Consider the following 27,208-nt stretch of genomic DNA (forward strand, 5'->3'; position numbering starts at 1 on the left):
CAAGCGCTACCATAAAAGGAAACATTCTCCAGCCCTCCCAGAAGGAAGCGTCTCCCAGGGCAGTCCATGCCCCTTCCATTCCGGGATGGCTGGAATTCCTCTGGCTGTGAGGAGGAGTCAGAGGCTACCGCTCAACAGGAAGCAGAGGCTGTGTACTCACGCCGGAGGGCATGCTCACAGAACATGCACATGCTCACACATGCACAGAAGCACACACACATTCACACAAGACAGCTGCACCTGGACACTATCCCACATGGGCACAGATGAAAGGCACATGAACAGACACACATACAGTCATATGAACAGGCACGTGTAACATGGCTACACATTACATACACACTGAGGACACTTGACTGCCTGTGCGCACAGGCACACATTTGGACCACATGTGTGTAGACAGATGGCTTACACATGCACCTAACAGTTTACATGTACACACGGGCCTGCCCGCACTCTAAACACCAAAGTCCACAGCAGGCTCATCCCAATACCTCCATCCAGCCCACATCGCCAGCTCTCCCCCCCCCACCCCCCGCCCCGGCACCCAAACACCCCAGGAGCCAGTGACCCCTGTCCACAGAACCCGAACTTCAGAGAAACCATAATGTGCTTTCCCAGAGCCCACCTAGGTAAATGCTCTCAGAATGCAACAGTGATAGGAGGCCTGCTCGTTGCCTCTGGTCTCACCACTCAGCACCCTAAGTCAGTGACTTGCATGGCCACTTAAATCCACAAACCTTTGCAAACTCTTCCAGTAGTTCAGTCCATCACCCTGTGTGACAAGGCAGGTGTGACTGCCCCTGTTTACACTCTCTCCACACAAAGTTTAGGAAGTACCCGCTGCTGGACGCTGGGATGGCTAGAATTCCCAGCAAGCAGTGGGCTCCTGGCCGGCCTCATTCACCTTACCTCTCTCTCCTCCCCCCATCGCTCCCCCCTTCCTGTCCTGTGCCTTCTGGCAGACTCTCCTTGGCACTGAGGCCCAGCACTGCCATCTCACTGATCCAGCCTGATCGATTTGTTTTGGCTCCATACTTAGACCGGTACAGACTGAAGACTTACTTGAAAACAGCCTTCCTTCCTCTTCCCTCAGAGGCCTGGGACTTAGGCGATATACAACCCCTAGGACAACCCTGTTCTGATATATAGGCGCCCTGAGCCACCTGGCCCCAGCCATATCTCATAGGGCAAGAGGGAGGGGAGAGGAAGGACCCAGGCTTCTGCCTTGGTTTCCGGACTTATGAAAAGCAATAGCTTTCCTTGGACAAAATCTTCCGAAAGCCTTGAACAGAGGACAGCAGGTGGTGGAGAGAGTTTCTCAGAGCACAGTTTGACCACACTGGTCCACACCCATCCACAGCAGATAAACTCACTGGCAGCAAGCTTGAACACCGGGCTCCGCTCTCTGCTCTGTACTTCCCCCTTGGGGCTACCCCTTCAACCTCTGAGAGTAGAGATGCTCTAGGAAATGAAATGTGTGCCTAAGCCTGCTCAGAAAGCCATCCTTAACCACTCCAGCTCCTTTCGCTGCCAAGCTCCTCACTGAGACCCTCCAGCACCACAAGAAAGGCTTTCAGGAGTTACACATCCAGTGACCAAGCCATCCAGCCTGTTTTACTTTAAACCTGAAAAGCCCTGAGGCTGAGCCTAGACAATAAAGTACCCTTAAAGCCAACTCACACGGCTGGCTATAGGCTAGAAGGAGAACTGGGCTTGTAGGTATTTTATCTCAGGCATTTCAACCTGGTACAGGCATCTTGGGGGGAGCCTTACTGCTCACTTCCTCCGGAGAGGAGCTGCAGTTGATTCTTGTCCATAAAAGGCCACAAGACCTACACAGCAGTGACATCAGCCCGACAGGAAGCACAGGAGGAAGGGAGCGGGGCCTGCTTCACCAGCAACCACTGCTCAGAACTGACTCATGGCCAACCTCAGATGCCTCCTCCCTCCCAAGGGGTCCTGCAGCTCGAAGAGTACCCTGTCCACGGGTACTCCTGTCTCCAAGTCCACTGGGCTCTCAGGACCTGACTGAAAAGTAGGTATGGCCAAGACAGGAAGGACAGGAGAGCAACTTCAGGATAGGTGTGGGGCATGCATGGTGGGGACCAACTGGATAATCTGTAACTAATGGGTCAAAGCCTCTCGCCTTCCAACATCGTCTGCTCTCAGGAAAATTCCAGAGTAGAGCCTGAGATGGCGTACCAAAACTATGCTCAGGATGACCCCTGAACTCCTACACTGTGTCACCCAGGATGGGCAGGCTGTCTCCAAATAACTTTTCTGTGGCTGTTTTATACAGTCTTAGAAAGTCTTACAAAGCACTTTGCAAAAGCACAAAGCCTGGAAGGCTCCAGCTCAGAATCTTGGGCTGGAGAAGCCTCCAAGACCACCTGATTCAGCTGTCACAGCTTAGAGACCAAGCTTAGTCTCTTGAGAACCCCAGTGATCTGATCAAACTTACAGAGCTGCACAAACAACAAAGGCCTCTGCATTGGAGTTCCACTCCAACCCTTCCCCATCACTAAGAATACCCACACATTGGAAACTTGATGCCCCACAGTCCTACCTTAGTGCTGCAGATGAAGGGCCAACCTTGTCTGCAGCCAGACCAATAGCTGATAAGCTCTTAAGAACTAGAAAAGGGGAGAGGAGAGTGAGGAGGGAGAGCAGGTGCAAATACTGCTTCATATTAACAGAGGTTACCGATGGGTCAAGCAGAGACTTTATCTTGGAGCCTCCTAACAGCCTGCTTACCCAGCAGTCTCAGGTGAAGAAAGCCCTATTAGTGGCCCCCAAGCACTCAGTGTGTCTCCAGGGCACACAGGCAAGCCCAGGTCAGAGAACTCCACTCAGCAGCAATCCAAGCCAGAGACGGTTAGAGGCACTGTGGCTTGAACCTGCCCAGGAGGCCTAAGTTCCCAGATACAGAAGGAAAAAGACAGCCTTCCCACCAGTCCCTTGAATGATTAACTTGCATTGTGTCCAGAGTGAGCTAAGCCTGAAACTAGCCTTCTCTTGGTTAAAATGCACCAGCAGAACACAATAGCTGGTGCACAGGCAAACCTGGCAAAAAGGACAGGGCAGGCTGTGTTTCTGCCTTTGTCGGCTGGGCCGGCTCTATGGGGGCAGCTCTAACAGGTTTGTCAGGTTAGAAGAAAATACAAAAGCTACATGTGAATGCTTCCTGCCCATAGCATGTGTTCCCTGAAGGTCAGCTCTGCCTCACTTTACCCAACATTCCCTCTTTCTGGGAAAAAGGAAAAACAGAAGTCCTAGACAGAGAGAACTAAGCCACAACAGAGAGCTGGGTTCTCACAAAACAAACAAAGAAAGGACAACAGAACAAGCACAGAGAGCAAGATTTGGCCAGGCAATGCTGTCACCATCTTGGTCACCAGCTGGACCATAAACAGCTCAGCAAAGAGAAAGCTCAACTCTCCTCGCATAAGCTGAGCCAAACTTGCTTGAGGACACAGGATCAGAGAAGTAAGCAGGACAAGACACTTTCTGAAGAAGCCAGGAGGACAGCCAGTGTCATCAAAGGTAGGTGGCTAGGCGGAACATGCCCCTGAAGCAGAGCCACATTTCCTGTCCTTTTGGCTCAGATCTGGGCTCTAGCTCATGTTAGACAAACAAGACTATGGGTGGGACAATTCCCCGGGCCCCAATCAGCACATTTCAGGTGCTCACAAGTTTTACAAAGGTCAACACTGGGCCAACAACACCCTGGGTCAAACCAGAGGAATTTTTACACCTACAGACTTTCAGCTTCTATGTCCCCATAGCTTTCAGGAATTACTTTTGCTCTCAATTGTTTACTTAATTCCAGAAATGCCATAGAGAAAGGAAAGCTCTCTTCTCCATGCGCATCTGGCACACTGGACCATAGTTCTCCTGGAGTCACAGGGCCAGCACTTGAGGCCAGGAGTAGCAAGCTAGTGCGCAGCAACAACACAGGTAGCAAGAGCACATGCCTCAGAGGGGTTGAAGCACAACCCAGCTCAGCCATTAGGGATTTTCAGGTAGATTTTTTTTTTGGGGGGGGGGGTGGAGACTAACAAAATCATCACTGAATCAAGCTTTTCACTACCCCCAAAGCTCTAGGTTCCAAGATCACTTTTTATTTTTTTTTCTGTCCTTAGCAGACACAGAGTAACATGGTGGGCCGACTGGATTGGATGAAAAGCAGAAGTCTAAAGCTGAATCATTGCAAAGGCCTATTAGCCACAGATTCCTCTTCTAGAAAGGTCTAGAAATGAGACGGCTTGACCACATTGTAATTAGGCAGCTCATTCCTGGCCAGGTTCTCCCTCTGAGGGAGGACCCACAGCTTCCTTGCCCTAGACCCTGGGGCAGGCCGGTGGCTCTGGAGCCTGTATCTCTCAGCACTTCTACCAGTGGACCAAAGAGTAGTTCAGGGCTGCACGAGAGTGAACTCCAGCGCAAAATGATATTCTCCTGAAGCACTGTGAAGAGACTGACACCTCTCAACAAGGTGGAGGTCTGTGTGAAGGTGCTGGCCAGCCTTGAAGAATCACCTGGTGATGACCTTTGCTAAGCAAGCCAAGTATAGTATCAGAACTGAGTGGCAAGAAGTTCCATGGAGACCATTTCTCAGTCTCCACCTGCCCCTCTTCAATCACCATGACAATTTCTCCTTGAATGCTTTAGCCCCACTAGCTGTCTCATCCTGTCTCACTAAACACAGAAGGTTCCATCACAGTAAGCTAGTGTTCTAGCCACGCCAGTTAGGAAGCAATATCTTATGACATCCAGTCCAAACCCCGTGGCCTCCCCCCAGCATTACTCCCTCCTCTGTTCACAAGCTGGGCTTCTCCCTAAAGCTAAGGCTGAAGGGCCCATCAGACCTTCCCCACAGCCTACAGACATGCTATATGGTTCTCTCATTTCTACCCCTACCTCAGCGGCCCTCAGGGTTCATCGGGACACCTTTCACTGTGATGGTTTGTGCATCTCATACCTCCAGGCACCACACAGCAACCTCTCCAAGGCAGGTCCCACAGCCTGCATGTGTGTACTCCCTGCAGTGCCTGGCACACAGAAGGCTAGCCCAGTACCCAGCACTCCTTGGTGAGCCCAGACTGCCTCATGAGGCACATGGAGATGCACAGGGCTCAGCTCCAGGCCTCTGGCAGACAGCAGAACCGGTGTGCTGACGGCTGGCAGGGCTTACACTTCCTGACTAATACATTCCTGTTAAGTGGAATCATTGCATCTGAGGCTTCTCACTGCTCCTGCTCCCAGCCATCTGTCCTGGGGAGCCATGCATAATCCTGCTGACTGTACCCCAAAGCTATTCACTGGCCTTGGACAAGCATAAACTTTTCTTCAAGAAGACCTTGGGAGGCAGACTGCTCAACCAGGAGGATGTAAAAAGAGGAAGGGAGGGTTTGCTTCCTGTTAATCCCCAACTAAGTGCCACGCCAGTGAAGAATTCCTTCAAGAAGCCAGAAGAAGAGGAAGAGGAGGGGCAGCAGTGACCATAGCCCAGATTCAGGGAATCAGGAGACCCCTGATTCCTAGGTCTGATTTGGCAAAATACGGGACACATACCTGAGCCCATGCCTTTACCTGCAAGTGGGATGGGGCATGCTCAGACAGGAAGCCAGCACAGAACTACTCTTTACTATACCCAGAGTTCAGTCAACCACCAAGATGAGAATGCAGGTGTCCAGGTGGCCAAGCTCTGCAGGAGTGGCTTCTGCTGAAAAGCCAAGGCGATGGGGAGGGGAGGAGGGCCGCACAGGACAAAGGGTTAAACTGCTCAGAGTGGTTTAGGCCTGGAATGAAAGCTGACCCTCCCCCATGAACAGTGGGTGCTCATTAAAATACCAGAGTCACTGAAAGTGAACCAACCCTGGCATTGGAGCTAATTAACACAGAAGAGGCCTTTTCTACTTGTGTTGGGGAGACGGCTAGGCTCACATCAAATTCTGACCACTTTACCCATAGGGGAACCTGGGACCAGAAATGTCATTTCCTGACCAGCCAGCCTTTTCTACAGGTCATGTGCTGCCATTGCCCAAATCCACCTCAGCCTCTGTATCAGCCAAGGGATCCACCATGCACCCAATGGCACTGGTGTCCGCCCAGCAAGGGGCAACCCAAGCTTGTGCTCTCTCATCCTCAGGCCTCACATAGTCCAAGCTCAGTACCATTCCAGAGGAGCACAGTCTAATCCCAAGACTGGGAGGCCCGTTACTAATGGGCAAGGCACCAAAAGAATCAAAGGGAGAGCCAAGGTTCGGAGGGTGAGCTGGCCATGCCACAACTTTAATTAAACCCAAGACTGGGGATTAAAATAATAAACAAAACTCTGCAGGCACGTCTGGGCTGCGCCCCAACTGCTTACTGACACAAACCTGGCCAGGCTTTCCACAGGACTGACCTCCGTGAGGCCCTCCTGACGACCCCGGCCTCAAAAGCCACAATTTCCTCGAACTCCAAAATACTCCACACCTGTCTAAGTTACACCCTGGCACCAGGTAGGGACAGCAGCTTGTCTGGCTATGCAGCTATTGCCCCAGATCTAACTACAAACATGTCTTGTCTCTCCCTCTAGACTGCCAGGGCCTCTAGGGACAAGATAATGTACTAATGAACTCCTTGCTGTTCTGGTATTTCTATGGCTTATATTCATGACCTAACCCAAGGCACCACAGGTCACCATGCCCTATCCTATGCCCATGGCAGATGGCACTAATCTATCCTAGCATTCTTTGGCATTGAGACTCAAATCCTCACCACCATGAGATCATTTGGGAATTGACATTAGGAGTAAAACCAATCTGTAAAGATCGGTCCAGTGGTTTTCAACTAGGGGAAATTCTGTCCCCCAGGAAACATTTGGTGTCAGTGTTAGAATACTACTTATTGTCTCAACTGGACAGAGAAAGTAGAACCTACTCTCCAGGATCCTGCTAATAACCTGCAGTGTTCAGGACAAGGCCCTCCCCTCCCCAACAGAATTACCCGATCCCAATGCCACTAATGCCAGGTTTGAGAATCCTTGGCTTACTCTAACAAATAGGTAGAGTGGCATATAATTTATCGTCTAAACCAGATGCTTTAGGGTACTATTAATAATAACTGTAGATCAACTAGCAAATATCAGGAATATCCCGGCAAACGCAAGCATCTAAGGGATGAAGGACAGGGGGAAGTGCCTGGGAAGGATCGAAGAGCTTGTCTCATAAAGTCCTCAGACAAAGCCACCAACTACCCTATTTGGCAGAATAAATGTGACTATGTCATAAGCCACAGGCAGCTCAGGAAGGAAATCTTTGTCTAGTTTTTTGTTTGTTTCCTTTAAAGCAGAAAAGCTATGATCTGGCCAGCCTTCTAAGATGTAAAGGCCAGAAAGCAAATCAGCTTCCCTCCCCAAAGCCAGTGGGCAGCATGCACAAAGACTTCACCTCAAACTGGACAGACAGTGACCTCACCAGCATGCAAACTCAAGGCTCCACGGAATCATGATACCTGACTTAGAGCAAAACCCAAAGCAAAGGCCCCTTTGGAAACATTCTTGATTAGTGAGCTACGTTTTCTTGACATCCCTTCCCCAAGTACAAGAAATCTATTGCTAAAAAGGCTTTGCTGCTTGGTTTACTTTGGAAATGTCCTTGTCAGTCAACATGGGTAAAGAGTGAGCCCAACACAAAGCAGCAAGCAGACAAGGCTGAGACCTCTCAGAGTAAGGGTTACAAACACATGAACTCAATACCAGCAGAAACTGTTAAAAAGAAGCCTGGGACTTTAGGTTCCCTAGCCTGCACATCCCAGCTCTGGGCTCTACAAGATGAAAGCACACATCCACTTGACCTCACAGCTTGATGAAGCAGCTCCTTATTCCCACTGAGGCCACTGTGTTACAGACAAGACAAAGGAAAGCTCCATGTTCCTTTTTCTCCCCCATAATTGTGTTCAACCTAATGGGAGTTTCAGAACCCCGTACCCCTCAAATGTTTATGTCACTGAATCAATAAAAACGGATCAATCTTTGGGGAAGAATCCCACAGGTTATCTGAAGAATGTCTGGAAGCCCAGTTCCGATGACTCCTGGAGCCACATTCTACATTAATGTTGTTGCTATCATCCTGGCCTAAAAGGGCACCAAGCCCCCTTGGTGCCAGAGGCCTTCAATCCAGATCTAAGTGTGGGAACATGCCCTATGCAGTCATTCAGATCTCAGGAAGACCCCAGAGTGCACTTCTCGTATTCAGCCAGGAGAAAAGTGACTCATAACCTCTAGAGACAGAGACTCAGCTTTTTCTAGGATCTCACAAAATGTTCTTCCACCAGCTTGTTCTCATTAGCACTTTCAAGCAGACATCCTACTTTAAAACTAAAAGCTGGCTTCTGCAAGAAATTTTGGTAGATGTGAATATAAGCCAAAGGCCAAGCCAAATTCCTACATCTGACAGTGAAGAACTTCTCTACGGCACATATGTGTTGCCACTCTCAACTACTACCCTAGGGCCAAGTTGTGAATACAAGATTCCTTACCACCACTGCCTAGACAGACTACAACGCTTAAGAAAAGAGTACATAAAAGACCACTGTCAATGCAAGGTAAGGAAATACACTCATACCTGCCTAACTTCTGAGAATATAAAGGCATCACAGGCCCTATCCATATCAAGGAGGAAAAAAATATGAACACTCATGTCCAATAAAGCATTAGCAAACTCTGATAAAAAATCTAGTATGGATTTTCTCCCTGGAGGGGATAAAACTCCGGTCCCATTCTTAGAAAAGAGTAGGGACCTGCTGGGCAGTAGAGGCAGAAGCAACAGGATCAGGTAAGGAACATTCAAGCAGAGACATCTACTAGGCAATGCCAGGAGGTGCCAGAGGTTGGGAGGCTGACATAGACAGGGCAACTACAAAGAGCTCTACGTGCTGCTCAAGTCTTAAGTGCTGTCTCTGGCCAATGAGTCATCAAATTTAGAACCCTAGAAAAGTGACCCACTGGCAGAGGAGAGGGAGGGCTGGCTCTATCAGAGTGAAGGTCACAGCAAGCTGTGGAAGCCTGAACTAAGGCCAGGGCCACGACGGTAAGTAAAGGGGGTGGCATCAGAAATACTGAAAGAGAAAAATCTATGGAGACTGTTGGTAAAAACCAGAAATGGTGGCTCATGCCTGTAACCCCAGAAACTCAGGAAGCAGAGCAGGAGGAATGAGACTTGAGGCTAGCCAAAAAGGAGAAAGAGGGAGAGAAGGAAGGGGAGGAAAGAGGATGGGGGAGGGGGGACGGGAGGGAGAGAGGGGGAAGAAGGATAGAAAGGAGAAGAGGAGGTAAAGAAAGGGTGGGGGGAGGGAGGGGAAAGGGAAGAGGAAAAGAAGATTTGTGTAACAAAAGAACCAGGCTTGGACAGGGTCAGCAAGGAAGACCAGTGACAGGTGGTGATCAGGTCTTCAACCACTACAGTGGATGAGGCCACCACTCAGAGGATCATTTGCAGGGTAGGGGAGGTAAGAGACTGAAAGCACTGCAAAGAGGTCAGGCCTACTCAGGGAGTAAGCAAAACTGTCTAAGCCGGGTGCCGGTGGCTCACGTCTGCAATCCCAGCTACTCAGGAGGCTGAGATCTGAGGATCACGGTTCAAAGCCAGCCGGGGCAGGGAAAGTCCATGAGACTTATCTCCAATAAACCACTAGAAAACCGGAAGTGGCGCCGTGGCTCAAGCGATAGAGAGCTCACCTTGAGCTGAAGAGCTGAGGGACAGCGCCCAAGCCCAGAGTTCAAGCCCCACGATCCACAAAAAAACTACCTAATGCTGGAGAAGGGCTCCTGAGAGCACAGATTTAGCAACCTACAAGTAATAGATGACCTCTGTCAGACAGTCTGACCAAGTGGTGGGTGGGAGGTATATCATGAGAGGGAGGGAATACACACACTTCCTCTAAAATGCTTCACTACAATGGGACCAAAAGCCAGAGCCAGGCAGAGTCAGAGGCAGGAAAGACTTTTCATCTGTTTGTTTGTTTGTTTATTGTGGTCGGTGGTGGGGCTTGAACTCTAGACTTGAGTGCTGTCCCTCAGCTCTTCAGCTCAGGGCTAGCACTCTACGACTTGAGCTACAGTGCCACTGCTGGTTTTCTGGTGGTTAATTGGAGTAAGAGTTTCACAGACTTTCCTGGGCTGGCTTTGAACCACAGTCCTCAGATCTCAGTTTCCTGAGTAGCTAGGATTACAGGCATGAGCCACGGGCACCTGGTGCATCTGTTTTTTAAAGACAGAAAATTCTCTAACATGTTTCCAGAAATGGGTAAGGAGCAAGAGAGAATAAAGAAATCCTGGAGAAAAGGGAGTAATTCATGAAAGGAGGACTGATCTTGAAAAGAATGAGAAACTAGGAAAATAATTAGGAAATGTACTCTTTAAAAGCTTCTACACAGTCATTCAACATTTAAACAGGTCCTCTGATAAGACACTGGCCTTGGCTCTCATATGATGCACATAGACCTCAATGAAGCACTGCCCCCCCCCAGCCCATATCAACAGGATATGCATGGGATTTGGTACCCACGAACGAAACAAAGAGGCCACAGGGAGGATGGGCCCTGGAAGTCCAGGTGAGGACCTTGTCACCAGGCACTCACCTTGCATCATACTCCTGTAAGCAGTATCAGTGATGGCATAGATGTGAGGTGGCATTTCATGCCTCTTCTTGCCCTTATACATGTCCACAATCTCTTCGGAGTAGATTGGCAGGTTCTTATAAGGATTGATGACCACACAGAAAAGGCCTGAATAGGTCTGCAGAAGAGAATAGCAAAGAATGAGTTAACGAGTTTACTCTATTCTCAACATTGTACAAAGTTGGCAGCAAAGTATCTACTCCCTCCAAGACTCCCAAGTCATCCTGACATGAAAACATTGGGTGGAGCTGCTGCGCCTCCTTCAGGTTAAGGGTGCCCAGCCATCCTCTATCTGCTCTCTCTCAAATGCCGATGGCTCCTACCCTGCAAACTAACCGTGCATGTTAGGCAAGACTACAGCAAAGCGGACAGAAATCCAGTCACAAAACTCAGATCCTAGGAATAAGAGAGATATTTGTTATCGTGAGAGAAGTACAGAGAAAAGGGTTTGGCTGTAGCCTAGAAAACAGCATATCACACTACAGTGAAGGAGTCTCAGGTATATTTAAGCTTAAACATTTTTAGCCCTGGGAAAACTCACATTCCTAAATCAATCAGATCCCCTGCAGACTAGTGGATCAGTGAGAGCTTTCTCTCATCCTAGAACTTTCTAAACATTCACTTACAAATCTCTCAAAACCTTAAATGACCACCTTTGTGTCCCCTAGGAGCTTTCTCTAAGGCTCAGATCTTCAATAGAAGGGATCAATTCACCCACACTATAATGCAAGGAACCAAAAATACACCCATTACTCCAAGTCAAACTAGTCAAAACCAGACCCCTGAAGTCACATAATGCTGAGTTCAAGTTTTTGTGTTTTTTTGTTTTGTTTTGTTTTTCTTTTGGGAGCCAGACTGGGACTTGAACTCAGGGTCTCACATTCTCTTTTTTTTTTTTTTTTTTTGGAGGGGGGGGGGGGGGAGTCCAGTCGTGCGGCCTGAACTCTGGGCCTGGGCGCTGTCCCTCAGCTCTTCAGCTCAAGGCTAGTGGTCTACCACTTGAGCCACACCACCACTTCTGGCTTTTTTCTTTTTGCTTATGTGGTGCTGAGGAATTGAACCCAGGGCCTCAGGCATGCAAGGCAAGCACTCTACCACTGAACCACCTTCCCAGCCCCATGGGTCTCACATTCTTACTTGGCTTTTTCCACTCAAGATTGGTGCTTTATCACTTGAATCACACCTTCATTTCTAGTTTTTTGCTAGTTACCTGGAGATAAAGAGTCTTGCACACTTTCCAGCTAGGATTGGCTTCAAACCTCAATCCTCAGATCTCAGTTTCCTTGTAGCTAGGTTATAAGGGTAAGGCACTAGTGCCCTTCTTAATCCCTCGCTCCCTCTACTTCACGTGTATAAAAGAGCACAGGTATAGACCTGTGTCTGCACCTCCCTGGGTGGTTGTGAGGATTAGTACAACACCCAGTGCAACCATGGAAAGTAACTGAATGTTATCAGAAATGCCATTTCCCATGACAACTGCCTAAACAAATCTGTCTTTCCTTGATGTCTTCAACTAAACCCATCTCACCTTGTGGCTACTAATCCTTTGTCTAATATATTTCCCATTAGCTTTTCTCCCCAGGACATACACAAAATGACAAACCTTGAATGACTACATGCAACACCCAAAATGACCAGGTGGCAACCACTAGTTCGGGGCACAGCTCTTTTTAGGTAGCTGAAGCATCCCAAGCAACTCCTTTCCTAGGAAAGGGGACCACAAGCCAGAAGTCTGGTGAAGTGGGGCCTGACACTATTTTTTTTTTGGGGGGGGGGGGAGTTCCGGTCATGGGGCCTGAACTCTGGGCCTGGGTGCTGTCCCTCAGCTCTTCAGCTCAAGGCTAGCGCTCTACCACCTGAGCCACAGCGCCACTTCCGGCTTTTTTTCTTTTTGCTTATGTAGTGCTGGGGAATCGAACCCAGGGCCTCATGCATGCAAGACAAGTACTCTACCTTCCCAGCCCCTGACACTTGTCAAGGGCTAACAGAAAGCAGATCACAGACATTAGGCCAAACAGTGAGCATGCTGAAGCCTCAGGATCCCCAATGCCAACCTCAATGGTCACAGTACCATTGGAGTGCCTTGCATCCTTTTGCTTTCCTCGTCCCACACTGCCTATACCTTCACTGTTCAGTTTCTCTCCTTATCTGAGAGCGGCCAAGGGATGTGGGACTATGCTATCATGTCAATCCAGCCCCCCTTATTTATGCCCTCTCTACTCCCCCTAAAAACAGGGTCTACACAGAAGCAAGGCACACAAACAGAAACTCTTGACATACCCAAAGGAATTCCCAAGTTGAAGTCAGACTGATAGCAGACCCTGGAGGAGCGCATCAATCATGAACTCATCTGCACTGAAGACAGCAGCTGAGCTCAGATGCAAACAAGAGGGTCTGACTCTCAAAGGGAGAGTCCTCCCTTTGCAGAAAAGACACGGGGCTCTCGATCCCTTTCTCCCTGGGAGAGTCACCCAGGAGTAGTCATCCCTCTGATTATTTTCTTCATAAGGGACCAGAAGACCCTGAAGCAAAGAAGTCCAAACATGATGTAAGCTTGGATATTGCAGGCAAGAGTGAGCAGGGATAAGAGTGGCATCGTGTGGAGACAAGATAGAAGTCTAGGGAGTAGGGAGGTCATCCCAGGAGCTTCAAACAATCGAGCTCTGTTCCTAGGCTTTGAGAAAACCCACACACTAGGAAAGCCAAAGCAATAAAAGCTAAGCAAGCATGGTCACACATGTAGGAGTGCCATGGAGCCAGATGTTTGGTAACAGCTGGCAGCATCAACAGAAGCATGCAGAGGGTCACTAGGACAAGTCTTTCTGACAGCTAGATGGGGCAGGCAGTCCTGCAGCGGGGTCTTGAGAGTTTGAGAACTCAGGGATAAATCCCACCACCCCGTGGATACTATACACTGCAACTTTGCAGAATGAACGCGCTGCTCAGGTGGGAGGGAGGGCCCACAGCAGGCGCTCAGAGGCACAGACACTGAGCAAGGGCTTTGCTCCCACACAGCCACTCCAGGGAGCTGCTCCATTCACAGGCCACAGAGGCTCTTTGTGTCCAGCCGCCCCCTGTCCCAGAGTCTCACCCCCCCAAAGGAAAAGAGAGAGCAGCTGTGGCACAGAATTAGCCATGCCGCCCACAATGCCAGGCAAACAGGCAGCAGGAAGGCTCATGAGGTCATAGCGCAGAACCCAGCATGCAGAGAGGTAGACTATCCTACCCAGGAACCCTGGATGGCTTTGATCGCCCTCTAGCTATGAACCTGCTGGAGTATCCACCTTGATGACTTCAGGGACAATCAAAGTTCTTCTGATGTGCTCAAAAGAAGCTGGTCTACAGCAGGAGGAACTGCCCAGAAAAGTGACAGTTAAGCCAGAGTTCTGGGAAGGACTCCCTTTCTACCCACCACATCCACCTACAGAGCAAAGCCTTGCATGTCTCTTGCAGAACAAAGACTCAGCAATCAACACTGAAAGCACTTTAATAACTAACATTCCCCAGGTAGAAGGGAACTTTGCAGTGAGCTGACAAAGAGGCAAGCGCAGGTGGCTGGCCTGTTTCACAACCAGCAAATCTCAGCGGGACCCAAATTCAGAGACACCAGTAGGAGGCCAGCAGAGGAACAGGAGTTACCTTCCCTTAGAAGGCACAGTGGGAGCCAGAATCTGTGCTCTGCTGCCAGCCCGGGGCTGGCTGGGAGCTTTCAAGTTCTCACAGAATTCTCTCAGATAAGGAAGAAAGGCACCATGTCACTTGGTTCCATGGTCAATAAGGGGAAAGTCCTAGAGGCTGAGTGCTTGGCTGTGCTGGGCAAAGGCCATCCCGGCTTCATGGCAAAGCACAGTGGGCATGATGTGAGCTACAAAGCCTGCCAAGAAGAGCGCCCTGCTCCGTAACAATGGGACTGCGGCTCCCATGACATCCCTGCAGATAGACAAGGCTTCCTGCTCTGGCTTTGCTTCAGGTTACTAATTCTGAACGTTAGTGCCTGATGCTTCTGAAGGACAGAGGCTTTGCATCTGATCTGATCAAGAAAGCCCCAAGAGTTAAATGGTGGGTTGAGTTAGGAAACCCTGAGTTACAGTCTCAGCCCTGTCAACCCCTCACTATACGGTCCCACACACATCCTTTCCTAGCTCCAGGTCTTGGTCCATCCTTCCTACCTGCCATGAGAAGGTTGGGCTTACGATGGTCCATAAAGTAGTACTTTTCAATGCGATTTTGCATATCTGCTTGTTGATAGGTCCTCACTAACGGGACCCATGATCTGGGCTGACTTAGCAATCAGTAAGGCAACACAGTTCTCGCACATGGCCAGACCCAGTAGGGATTTCTGGGTAGCTCAAAAGGGACCACAACTCAACTGAGAGCTTGAGCACATTGCAGGACCCTCAGAAGTGCCAGGGCCAGGGCTGGGGAGCATCTTGTGGACACACGTGCTGAAGTGGTCCTGAGAAGATTAAGGGGTTGGCCCAGTGGAAGCCCTTGGTGCTGTATAAAAGAAGGAGCCTGGTACCTTCTCCTACTATGTATGGGAGACCATGATCAGGCCTCCTCATCAGAACTTAGGATGAAGAATTTAGGATGGATACTAGAAATAATCCCAAAGCCAGGAGAGCTCAGAGATTGTTTGCACGAGGCTGGAGAATGCTCATCTCCTGATACATGGTGATGACGTCCGTCTGTAAACTCAACGCTGCCAGAAGAGAAGACACATTCCCAGTCCTCTGCATGCTCTGGACCTTTGCACATGCTCTTCTCTAGTCCCTAACTATACTTCCCTTTTGTTAAGCCTGGCATGGAATAGCACAGATGTGCCAGACAGAATTGTGATTCCACTCTGGATGGCTCACGCCTGCTCTAAACAAGTCCCAGGGAAGGAAGCCACCCAACAGACCTCTACAAGAAACACAGGTACCAAAATGAGCTTGGGCTGAACTGGAGTCAGAATGACCAGGTGGTACAGGAGAAACAAGATGGGAACCTGGAAGTAGTTCCTGCAGTAGAAGGAATCCAGCACATTGACCTAAACCTATGTATCTCCACCAGGATTTGAGGTCCAAGGTCAGCAAACAGGCCATTCTGAGACCTGGCATGTTGCTCCTTCCTACATGTGGCTAAAACAGGCTTCCTATGTGTAGTAGTGTATGACTACACAGGAGAAAAAAGCAATGCTAGCAGAATATCCCATGAGGATGTCCAGACACCAAGGCCCAGGCCTGTCAGTGGCACTCCAAGACCCCCTTCTTGACCACAGAGCTGGCATCCAGGCAGCCGGCAGCCCGCCTTCAGGAAGCACTTACATAGATGAGCCCTGAGTAGTAACGTTCCTTGAGGTTGTGCAGCACTGATGCTTCATTGAGGCACGTGAGCTCCGCCATGTCCTCCACTTTGGAGAACTTGGGCGGGTTCATCTTCTGGATGTCATCTTTGTTCACCTTCACCTTCTTCCCGTTCTCCACCAGCTCTACGATGGCCTCCTCGCCCACTTCCTCCTTGAGGCTGGCTGGCTCAAAGCCACTCTTGTCGGAAGGCACCCATACCAACTTCTTGGCAGCCCAGTCGGCCTGTGCCAGAGGGTTATTGATGAAGTTTTTGTCCACATAGAGATATTTATCTGCCGCTTGCTGTGCCATGGTGACTCACAGCCAGGACCTGAAAGAGAAAAAAGAACAAAATGTTAGATAGAACCACGTCGACCACTCAAAGACTATTTTCCTTTTTCTCTTCTCTCCTCACTGCAAACTCTAGCACAGTATAATTCTGCATAACTGCACAATTTGCAAGAATTTTGTTGCTCTACATTTTGAGGAGAAAAACGTGCATCATGATTGATACAAGCTAACAGTGAGGATTTTGTGGGAAATTAATGGTGAGGTGTGCTATTCTGGGGCAAGCAGACAATCAAGCAAACCCATAAAACAATCCTATGAGCCAACCACCAGTGGCTCATGCCTGTAACCCTAGCCACTCCGAAGGCTGAGATCTGAGGATTGGGGTTCAAAGCCAGTCCAGGCAGGAAAGTCCAAGGGAGTCTTACCTCCAATTAATCAGCAAAAAGATGGAAATGGAACTGTACCTCAAGTGCAAGTGCCAGCCTTGAGCAAAAAGGCTCATGGACAGTGTTCAGACCCTGAGTTCAAGCCCCAGTACCAACACAGAAAGGAAAGGAGGAAGAAGAAAGAAAAAAAGAGGAAGAGGAGCAGGAAGAGGAGAAAAAGGAGAAGGAAAAAGAGGAGAAGAAAGAAGATTCTCCGTGCAAAATGATGAGTGCAAGAGTCTCAAAGGTGGATGTGACTACATCGCTGCACTACACCCTGCTAGGGTAGCAGTGACTGCACAATTTAGGATTTCCAAGTAAACCAGGTTTCTAATTAGCTAAGAAAGGCAGTTCACTGCACCCACACAATGGTAGACCTTGCCAGTTAAATAGGGTTTTTATTCCCCTTATTTACAGAGTCCACAAAGACAATCAATAAAAGAAAGCTAATACCAATATATACTGTGGCAAACTTTAATTCTATCTTGATAACACTACACAAAGAAAAAAGAACAAAAGTCAGGCTCCAGGATGCGCCATCAAGATAAAAACGTAACCTGCACAATTTGTAGGTCAGAAAAACATTCACCTTTTTCTGAACTCAGATGGCAAGGTGAAGTGGAAGGGCAGCAGCCCCTCATATCTACGGGGTTTCACAGTTTGTGCCACATGCATAGACCACCTAGTGCTAACTAGGTAAGATGCCATATTTTACATACACTATATCTTGTCCCTAAGACATACACATTGTAGCTTACCAAACAAAAGCTCCATGGGATGAAGGGGCTGGTCCAGAGTCACCAGGAAGGGCTGAGACTCACCCCAGCTCAGAGACCCAGGACCCCGAGATAACTGTGGCTTTGAGTGAACCAAAACCAGGATCTGAAACCTTATCTGAGACACTGAGCCTGGGCCAATAGAGGAAGCAACCAGAGCTCCCTGCCTGGACTCCCAACCTAGACAGTCTTCCTCTGTAATAATACCAAGGCCCCCACCCTGGAAATCCAGGATGGCTCCAGACCCCAATCTAGAGTACCATAGCTTAGAAGTTTCTAGATCCACAGAGACTTGAATGCCAAGAATGCTGGAGGCTTGGTAGGCAATGCACAAAAGGAAAAATCAGCCACCCAGGCCTCCTTCTCTGCTGCCCTGGCCTCCCTCCATGAGAGGCTGGTTTCCTGGAAACCCGGTGCTCACAAGCTCCTCCAGACAGGAGGCTGACATCAGCAGCCTCACCAGCTCCATCAACTGGTAGTTTTCTTTTTATCTCTCCCCCCACAACCCCCCCCATACTAGCAGACCCCAAAGTCCCCTCAGGAAATCTTTCAAGGACCACCACAGAAAGGTAAGGCCCAGCATAGTGGGCAGTAATAAGGCAAGACTGGATGGCCAAAGTACCGGCAGCCTTCATCTTCCCTGGTTAGCCAGGAAGCAGTGCCCAGGCCCCGCCAGCTGAAGTCCAGCACAAAGCCAAGGTGCTCTCTGCCACAGAAAATCCCAGTTGTCCTCTGCTTTCCTACAGACCTGAGTACCAGCCAGGCGGTGTCCCCATGGCCTCCCATCGTGTCCCCGCATCATGTCCCTGCCACAAGCTGGTATCCTGCTGCTGCTGGTTCTCAATTCTTTTACAGACCTCAAACTCATATAGGGGCGGGGAATATCTTGTCTGTGGCTTTGAAATCATTTGGTACATGGCATCAGCCGCCATCTGCCTGTGCAGACAATTTTGTTTTGCCCCAAAATGATGTTATAATTATCCAAATGAGTCTTGGCAGACAAAGTGTCCCCACCTCTGTAAGAGAACCTTAATGTCACCATATAAAATCCTAAGTCTGTTGCTAGTTGAGAGTTTCACTGAGAGCTGGGCATGGTGATCTATATCTGTAATCCCAGCACTCAGGAGGCCGAGGAGCATGGATCCTGTGAGCTCAGCAGTTTGAGCCCAGCCTGGGCAACATAGAGAGTCCATCTCAGAAAGAGAAGATTTAGTGAAGACAAGTGAGGGCATCACCGCCTTTCACAAGATGCCTACCAGGAGGAGGAGGACGGTGTCAGTCACTAAGCGTCACCCAACCAACACCAAGTTCAGTTTGCTCACCACTTCCCTAAAACATCAGTCACCTCTATCACCTTCAACTTATCAATGAAGAAACGGGCTCAGAGATAGGTAATCCTGATGTGAAGTGGGATTTGAACCCAGAGCTGCCTGGCCCTGTGCCTGCAGTCCTGTGGATAAGCTCAGTGGGACATGAGGAAAGGAGAGAAATGAATTCAACAAATACTGGGCCTTATCGGGCAGGCTGAGGGCCCGCCTTCCCAGGGGAGCCACTGTCCAAAAAGTGTGGTGGCACACTCCAGCTTCTCCCACTGTGAGGGGGACAGTCCTCGGCAGAGTCTACTCCCCCCAGCCATGCCAGCCCAGGTCCAACCAATAGCAAAGACTCCACGTGGGGAGGCAAGCTTCTGGCAGGCCCTGGGCTCCTCCAAACTGTAGTCCCGGTGCCCCTGGCTTATCCTGGCAATCTGGGGGAACCTTTGGCTTGCCTTTTGTATTGGTGGATCTGTCCTGGGGACCTGGGGGGGAGGGGGGTGTCTCACCCAAGTAACTCCTCTGTGCTGCTCTCCCCACCCACCCAACTTTAGACTTTAGTGATACAACACAGTGGAATAGCACTGTCCACACAATGGTTTGTGGAGGCCTGGAAACCAAGCCACGCTTTCTACAAAGGGAGGGGCACAATGCATCCCTCAGGCTGACAAAGAAGGCTGCCCCCTACCGAAAAAGCCCCCCAGATGCTAGGGGGCATCATGGAGGGCCAGCCTGCAGTCCCATTTCCTCTCACGTCTTTCCCAGAAGGTTTTGCTAAATGACCCTGGGCTCTGTTATGGGCCAAGGACCAAGTTCTTTGGTTTCAACAACTTTGCTGGAATGACGTTGGTGAGCTGCATTGCCAAGATCAATAAATGGGCTAGATGGGTGGGGAGGGCCTCAGAGGTCACAGCATACTGCGTGTTTTCAGGAAAAGCCCCTGGCCAGCCTGAGCAGGAGCCTCCTCCCTAAGTCACATGTTGGCAGAGGGTCTTGCGAGCCCGCCCCCACCTGGGGCAAGTGAAGAAGCTCCGTGTGCCCATACTAACACTCACCTCTCCAGGAGGCGGGGAGATGGAGCCACCTCAGCAATGATCCATATCCTCATTTCTAAGCTGGGCTGAAAAGAGCTGCTCACCATGAAACAGGAGCACTGTAGGGAGGGGGCGCCTGCCCAGTCGAGAGCCCACATGCAGCCACTCCCCCTCCCTGTCCTAGGACTGCTAAATAGCCTCTTGGAAACTTGTCTGTAAAGTGCACATCCTATAAAAAAAGCCCCAAAGCCCTAAAACATCCCTCCTTGCTCCCCTAAAGTTAGTTTCTTGCCCCCCTCCTCCCAATAGTCCCTTCTATCCTGGCTCATAGACCTTTAACTATCAAAGGCAGAGGAAAGAGTTTCAGTTTTTTATCTTCCCTACTTCATTTGCTAGAATTTGCTCTCTCATCATTTTTCATCCCAGAGCTTTTTTGGTCACACAAGCTGGGGGAACAAGGACTCAAACCCAGAACACCTGCCTCCAAATGACCTGGGTCATTTGGTAACTGTATAATATTCCTAAGGAGATTTTTAACTACACACTGAGGGCTTTTTCCCTCTTACCACTGCACCTTCCTGAAATGCAGACACTGGTGGAAAGGAACATGTTCATGGCTCCGAGGTGTGCTGTTTGATCAGCTGCCAAGTGGGTTGATTAGAAGCATGCTGCTACTTGGGCAGAGTGTACATGGAAGAGCCAACCACACCAGCAGTCTGCCACTGAAATCGCCATTCACAGGCAAGTTGTGTGCTAGATCACATGCCTCGGGGAAGGCTAAGCTTCTGCTGGAGGGATGGTAGGCACGCAAAGAGTTAAGGGGAGCAGCAGCCCTGGCCCACTGGAGTCGGTTCAGGCTGGGCTGCCCTTCCCCAGTGGCTTCCTGTGGGTCCCAATCCAACTCCAGAAACCCAAGCAGTTGCCTTTTTAGGCCATAATCGAGCAGGACACACCAGAGGCTAAATTAGGACTCTCAGGAAATGATGAAACTGAAAGTAAAGTTGACCAAAAACCTCTTCTTTCAACCCAAAATGCAATTCCTTGATTATCTGCCTTCCACACCTCTCCCTAAGCATCCACTCAGGTTTTCTATTCCTCCCAGTGCTCCCTAAGAACTCCCTCTTCCCTTCTTCTGTTTCTGCCTTTACTTTATTTGTGTTTATACAGAAAACAAGCTGCTGGCATGCTGAAGACTATGTACACTGCTAAGCCAAGTGTCTAGTGGAGACACTAGGAGCCTTTCTATTCCTAGACAACCAAGACTAATATAAAATCCTCCAAGGCCAAGTTCAAGGCTGAGAGCCTTCAAGGCATCATACTTGTCATGAAGCTACAGCCTAACAAAGCACTCTGTTCTCTCACTCCTGGTGATAATTTCATATTCATTTTACAAATGAGAAAAATGAGGCTCACACAGGTCATAAAACCCAGCTTCGAAGTCAGCCACGTAGCATCGATGTGCGGTGCGGTGCAGTTTCCACTTGAACTGCCTTTCCAGTGAGGTCACCAGGGTTAAGAGAAGAAAACATGGATCTCTCCAGTTAGGCAGACAGTAGCTTGTCTCCTCCTACGATGGCTTGCAACTTAACTTACTGAACTGAAGTAAGAAGATGGTAGTATAACTTTGGGTCTGACTTTAGTGTTCTGTAATCCTGGTGTTCCAGAAGTTGGACTACCCGTTACCAATGGCCTGAACATGCCAAGACTTGAATTCAGAGACCCCCAGCCACCTCCACTGTTTCTGTATAGATGCTCTATCTTATACCATCTCTCAGCTTTACAACTGCTATGGAGAAAACAGCTTTCCTCACTTCCACCACAATGCTCTATCCCAACTAGCAGCCCAGAGAGACATGGAGCCAGTAGACCATGAGCCAAAATAAATCTTATTCCTTTAAGATGTTTATATCAAGTATCAGTCTCAGGATGAAGAGCTGACTAACACAGACCAGAAGGCCAAGTGGAGCTGAATCACTGGATATGTGTGAGCAGACCCCATTTCTGTTTCATTCCCACCTTTATCCATGAGAACATAGATGAACGGGTGTCTCTTCCTTGCAGCTGTTGGTTTTGAGTTGAGTGAAATTGGGGCCTAAATTCCACTTTAAGGAAAGTTAAGCAGTGGCTGCGACAATCTTCAAACCCATCGGCTTCAATTATGTGATCAACTAAACCATACTGAGGATCAACATACAAAAACCATTTAAAAGATACCAAGGTGCCAAGGGATTTATTATGTAGAGGAACAACAGCACCCACTAGCAGATGTGTTCATCTAGACCACACAGTACAGCGTCAGCAGAAAGCAATTTCACGGTGTGCTTCTGTCCCTAGGTGCTGTCCCAATACCAAGTGCAAAAGGCACCCATTATATAGATATGCTGCTGTATGGGTCAATGTGATCTTTGACCTGGGCCAAAGTCTCTAGACTCACCTGTAAAGGCAAATAAAATCTATGTTGTATTCCCTATTTCAAAGGCTGTTTGACTGAACATGCACACAGCAATGAGACAGGTAACCTGTCACTATGAATACTAGCTCCACTAAGGAAGAGCCCTGTCCACAAGCCCTGTCAATAACTGGCTCTCACACAGACTCAGTGAGGAGAGAAGAGGAACCAAGCAACTTACAAAGGGAACAAAGAGAAAAAGGAACTCAAGTGAAAATGTGGAGACTCAGAGGAGAGGAGTATCATGGCTGTGACTTTCAAGCTGAATTTTTAAAGCTGGGTAGAATACTGACAGGAGAGGAGGAAAGATGGTTGGAAAGGAGTCTAGGCCAGGGAAGGGCAGTGAGATTCAACATGTAGAAACAGAGCATAGAGGTTCGTAAATTACACAGAAAATGATGACAGTTAGAGTGCTGTTTTTCACCATCAGCACTGTGAACACTTGGGGGTCAGTAAGGCTGTTGTATGGAGCTCTCCTGCACATTGTAAGACATTTCGCAGCATGGTACCACTCTGCCCCCAGCATGACATACCAAAGGGGGACTGAGGGGCAAAAGTGCCCCAGGTGAGTTGAATACTTGTGCTTTGGTAAACCTTTTCCCCGTTCTAAAACATCCAGGCCAACCAAATCTCTCTAATAAAACAGAAATCTGACTGGTGGTGTAGCTCAGCTGTAGAATGCTGCCTAGAAAATGGGAGGTCCTGGGTTCAATCCACAACACACACACACACACACACACACACACACACACACACACACACACACACACACACACACACACACACACACACACACACACACACACACACACACACACGGGAATACACAACTCTCTACTTGAAGGGTCATTTAAAATTATCTGCCAAGGAAAACATTTTACAATTGCTATGAATGTAATTTTGAATAAGTTAATAAACACAGGCACAGTGGTACACACCTGTAAATCTTGAGGCAATCTGGGCTATACTTATCTCCAAAAAAAGGGGGGGAGGGAGAAAAAGGAAGTCCTCAGGAGAAAATTATTCCAGGACCAAAACAATAACCAATATAGATGACACCGTACCCAAGAAATAAGTACCACTTGTAATAAGACTGAATCTTAAGGGCTCTGACCTAGATCTGACCAGCTGGATTGTACTTTAAAGATTTAGTAGTACTAGGCTTATCTAGTACGCACCTGTGTTTGGTCCCTAGCACCACAAATGAATAGGTGGATAAATACCCTAAAAATCCTGATTTAAAAGACAACCTGGGCCAAAAAAAAAGGCTGATATGGTGATATGGCACCTCCAACACTCAGAACTTCCACAGCTCAACCTGTAGTTCAAAAACAAAAGGCTCAGCAACATCACACAGTGATGACAAGTAATAGAAAGCAGACAAAGTCAGGTTTGGGGATGAGAGTGGATCAGGGCTGCTCTTATGACTGTGCTAGCTCACGCCATCCTGGGAAATCCACCAAATAGCATATTTTTGTCTTCCTCCCCCAGGATACCAGCTGACTACTCCCCGCCCAGCCTTCTCCTCCACACTCTCCCCAGCATTTCTAAGCATCTTTCAGAAAGCCATCTATATACACCTGCAGTAGCAGGAGCAGCTTTCTTGGAAAATAAACTGCTCATCTAGCTACTTGGAGACCTCTTGGAGGCTTCCAAAAGGCCAGGACCCCAACAAGAGGAAGAAGCCCTTACATCTCAGCTCAAATGGTTCCTAATGCAGCAAAAAGATGCCTGGATCCATATTCCTCCCCTCTGGCCTCTGTACTCATCTTCACAACAGTGACCAAACAGCAGAACTGTAATTACTTGAACTTTTATTTGATAACAGCAATCTGCCTCCATCATCTTGATTCCAAATGTCTACACAGGATGCCTGTCCCAGAGCAGATGCTCAGGTACAGTTTTCCATAAGGATGGCTAGATTCGTAAAGAAGCAAAGATAAGGAAGGAGTAAATGGGGAAGATTTCTAAAAGGCTGAAAAATCCCCTCCAGCTGTGCAAAGAGGGCCTGAGGGGCAGAGCCACCTAATCTATTAGGAAAATTAAACTATTCTTGGGCTGATTTTTATACCCTCAAAACAAAAAGGAGGGCTGAGAAGGTGGCTCAGTGGTAGAGCACTTGCCTTGCATGCATGAGGCCCTGGGTTCGATTCCTCAGCACCACATAAGCAAAAAGAAAAAAGCCGGAAGTGGTGCTGTGGCTCGAGTGGTAGAGCGCTAGCCTTGAGCTGAAGAGCTGAGGGACAGCGCCCAAGCCCAGAGTTCAGGCCCCACGACCAGACCCAAAAAAAAAAAACAAAAAATAAAAAATAAAAAAAGGAAAATAGAGAGGCTTCAGCATGTAAGGAGATATAAGAGTGAAGGTAGGGAGTGGTGGGGGGTGGGAGATGGGAAGGGGTAGGAAGCAGAAACAAAGGAGGAGGCAACAATGCTTGATAAGAATTGTACTCATTATCTTGCCCATGTAATTGTAACCCCTCTGTACAGTATTTTCGTAACTAAAAAACAAAACGAAAAAGTGAAGGTAATTCATTAGCCCCCAAGAAGCTGTGCATAGGATTTAACCAATTCAGTTTTATAGAAGCTTTTGGTTCCCCCAACTTATCAAAGTGTTAGCATCTACCACTTATTACCAGACCAACATAAAAGAAAGGACAGCTAATAGCCTCTACTCTCCTTGGAATGCCAAAAGACATGGAGCGTGCCTTACACCTGCTGAACAGCACTGCAGCCACTGGCCTTTGATAGTAACTTTCAACGAGAAGGTAGTACTCGAAAATCCCACCATTGGGACACTTGCAAATCACAAGATAAATGCTTCTAAGACACTGATGGGGTGGAATGGGAATAGCTCTGGGGCCAGACAGACTTGGGCTTGAGTTCTAACATCTCACATCCCTGCTTAGAGTTCCTGGGATTTTGAACAAGTTGTTCAATTTAGATGAGGGGGAAAAAATACTTGCTATTAGAAGAGCTGCAACTCAGGTTCTGAAATATAACATGATACTTCCCATCCCTCTACCTTGCCTGCCTGACCTAGTGAGCCCCATCCTTTCCAGGAATAACATCTGGGGCCAGGCCCCAACCCCTGCTCCCTACCCTCCTGTAGCCACCATGCACACTAAGGCAGTGAGAGCCTACAAAGGAAAACCTGCAAATGTTCACCCAATCCAGCCTGACGCTCAGGTATATAACTTAGGAAAAAGACTGGTCAGGGAAAACTCTGGTCTGACAGGATGTACCCAAGGGATGTGGCAGCAGAGCTGGACTGGCCAGATGTGAGCTAACCTCCCAGGCTTCCACTTGCCCACCTGCAAGATGTCCTTTGTGGGCCAGAGCTGCTCCCAAGACTCTAGAAAGACAATGAACTTCGCAGCATACACACCAGAGCTGCACAGCAGCTATCCACAGGTAGGGTCTGTGAAGGAGGTCCTTCTGACCCAGGACCAGCCTTACGGAAGCCCCTCCACCCTCCACAGGCACTCACTGTCCCCAGGCTGGGATGAGGTGGCTGCCCAGAGCCCAGAAGGAAGAAGCTGCTGAGGAATGGGAGGGCAGCACGCAGACCCCTTTCCTCCCCACCTCAGGAATGTTGTTTGCTTACAGAAGAAGCTGGGGCTTGTTTCCATTAGCAGTATTCCAACCCAAGCCCAAGCTGATGCTCAGAAGATAAGGAAACCAGACCAAAGACAGGCCAGAGAGGAATTTAGCCTTTAGCACCAAAGCCCAGGCCCTCTCCTCCGCTGCCCTTCCCTCCTCAAAGGCCACTGGGAACTGTCTTGTGACTTGAGGGACTAGGGAAGAGGTGCACGTGTGAGTATCTGCCTGAAAGGCTCAAAGCTGGGCCTGTGGTGATAAACATATACAGTTTTTTCTGCCAATAAAAAAAAAATGTGTTTTTTGTAAGCCATCAGAATTTCATGTGTAGATTCCCATCTCCTACACAAGAACCAAAGCCCCGGATCTTATCAGCCATTTAGGAATTTGGACTTTATTCTAGGGGGCGGCAACATCATCAAATGTGTATTTTAAAAGAAGCACTCTCACTAATCTCACTAAAGGGGGTGGTGGGCAGCCAGTAGTTGGAAAGTACCAGGGAGGAGGTTGATGACAGAGAGAGGCAGCTAGCTGCCTATTCAGACCAAGTAGAAAGAGACTACCTTAGAGACAAATACAGCCAGGCTTCACCCTCTGACCTCTGACCAAAAAGAGCCTCAGTCATCGCATCCCAAGGAAGAAACAGAAGCATTTCAGGGCTCCAGGGCCACTGCTTCTACAGCATCAGGCACAGACCTCACGCAGCATCTGTCTTCTCCACTCCCAAATCAGTCTGTTAGATTCAGAGCCTCAACAGACAGCATTTCTAAACAAATCAACCAATTAATCAGCAGAAGTCAGCCCTGCCACTCACACTAGCAAGACAACCTGCCCTAAAGACAAGCTGCTGACTGTTTGGGAAGTACAGCCAGGCCATGCACCATCTTCCCAGGAACCCTCCTCTGCCAGAGGTCCTCCACCCCAGCCAGCAGGGCTGCCTCCCTCCAGTGTAGCCTTTGATCAGGCTGCCCCAGAGAATAGCTAGACGTCCCTTCTCTTCAAGTTATCCGCTGCCAGATTCTCCAAGCCAGAGGCACCAAATGCCACCTCACCCAGAGGCTTTCCCTAACACTGTGGTGCAGAATGCTCACCCCTGGCCTCTTCCCTCTAAGCCAGTACAATCTGCCTCATGCTAGGACATCTGCTTCTCTGCCTGTCTCCCCATGTCCCTTAGAACTCCTGGACTATACACCTGCCCCTCTGGCTGGAGTGTTGCCTGAGTTCCAGGCCCTGCATAGAACCATACACACCACCTCCAATTCCATTGATGCTATTGGAAGGACCTAAACTGTTCAAAATGCTTGGAAGTGTCTTCTGGGAAAGAA

General features: G+C 48.9%; 1 protein-coding gene across 1 annotated transcript in view; it reads right to left on the reverse strand.

The window, feature by feature from the left end:
- Myh9 (myosin heavy chain 9) overlaps window positions 1-27,208 on the reverse strand; it is a 94,266-nt gene that overhangs the window by 44,607 nt on the left and 22,451 nt on the right. The window contains exons 2-3 of the mRNA XM_069999423.1: window positions 15,978-16,329; window positions 10,630-10,786 (exon numbers count right to left, since the gene is read on the reverse strand). Of these exons, the coding sequence (XP_069855524.1) occupies window positions 10,630-10,786; window positions 15,978-16,310 (490 nt within the window). The 5' untranslated portion in view covers window positions 16,311-16,329. The remainder of the gene's footprint in view (window positions 1-10,629; window positions 10,787-15,977; window positions 16,330-27,208) is intronic.

The sequence above is a fragment of the Dipodomys merriami genome, unplaced genomic scaffold (genome assembly GCF_024711535.1).
Source record: "Dipodomys merriami isolate MVZ:Mamm:240054 unplaced genomic scaffold, mDipMer1.0.p SCAF_55, whole genome shotgun sequence".
NCBI lineage: Eukaryota > Metazoa > Chordata > Mammalia > Rodentia > Heteromyidae > Dipodomys > Dipodomys merriami.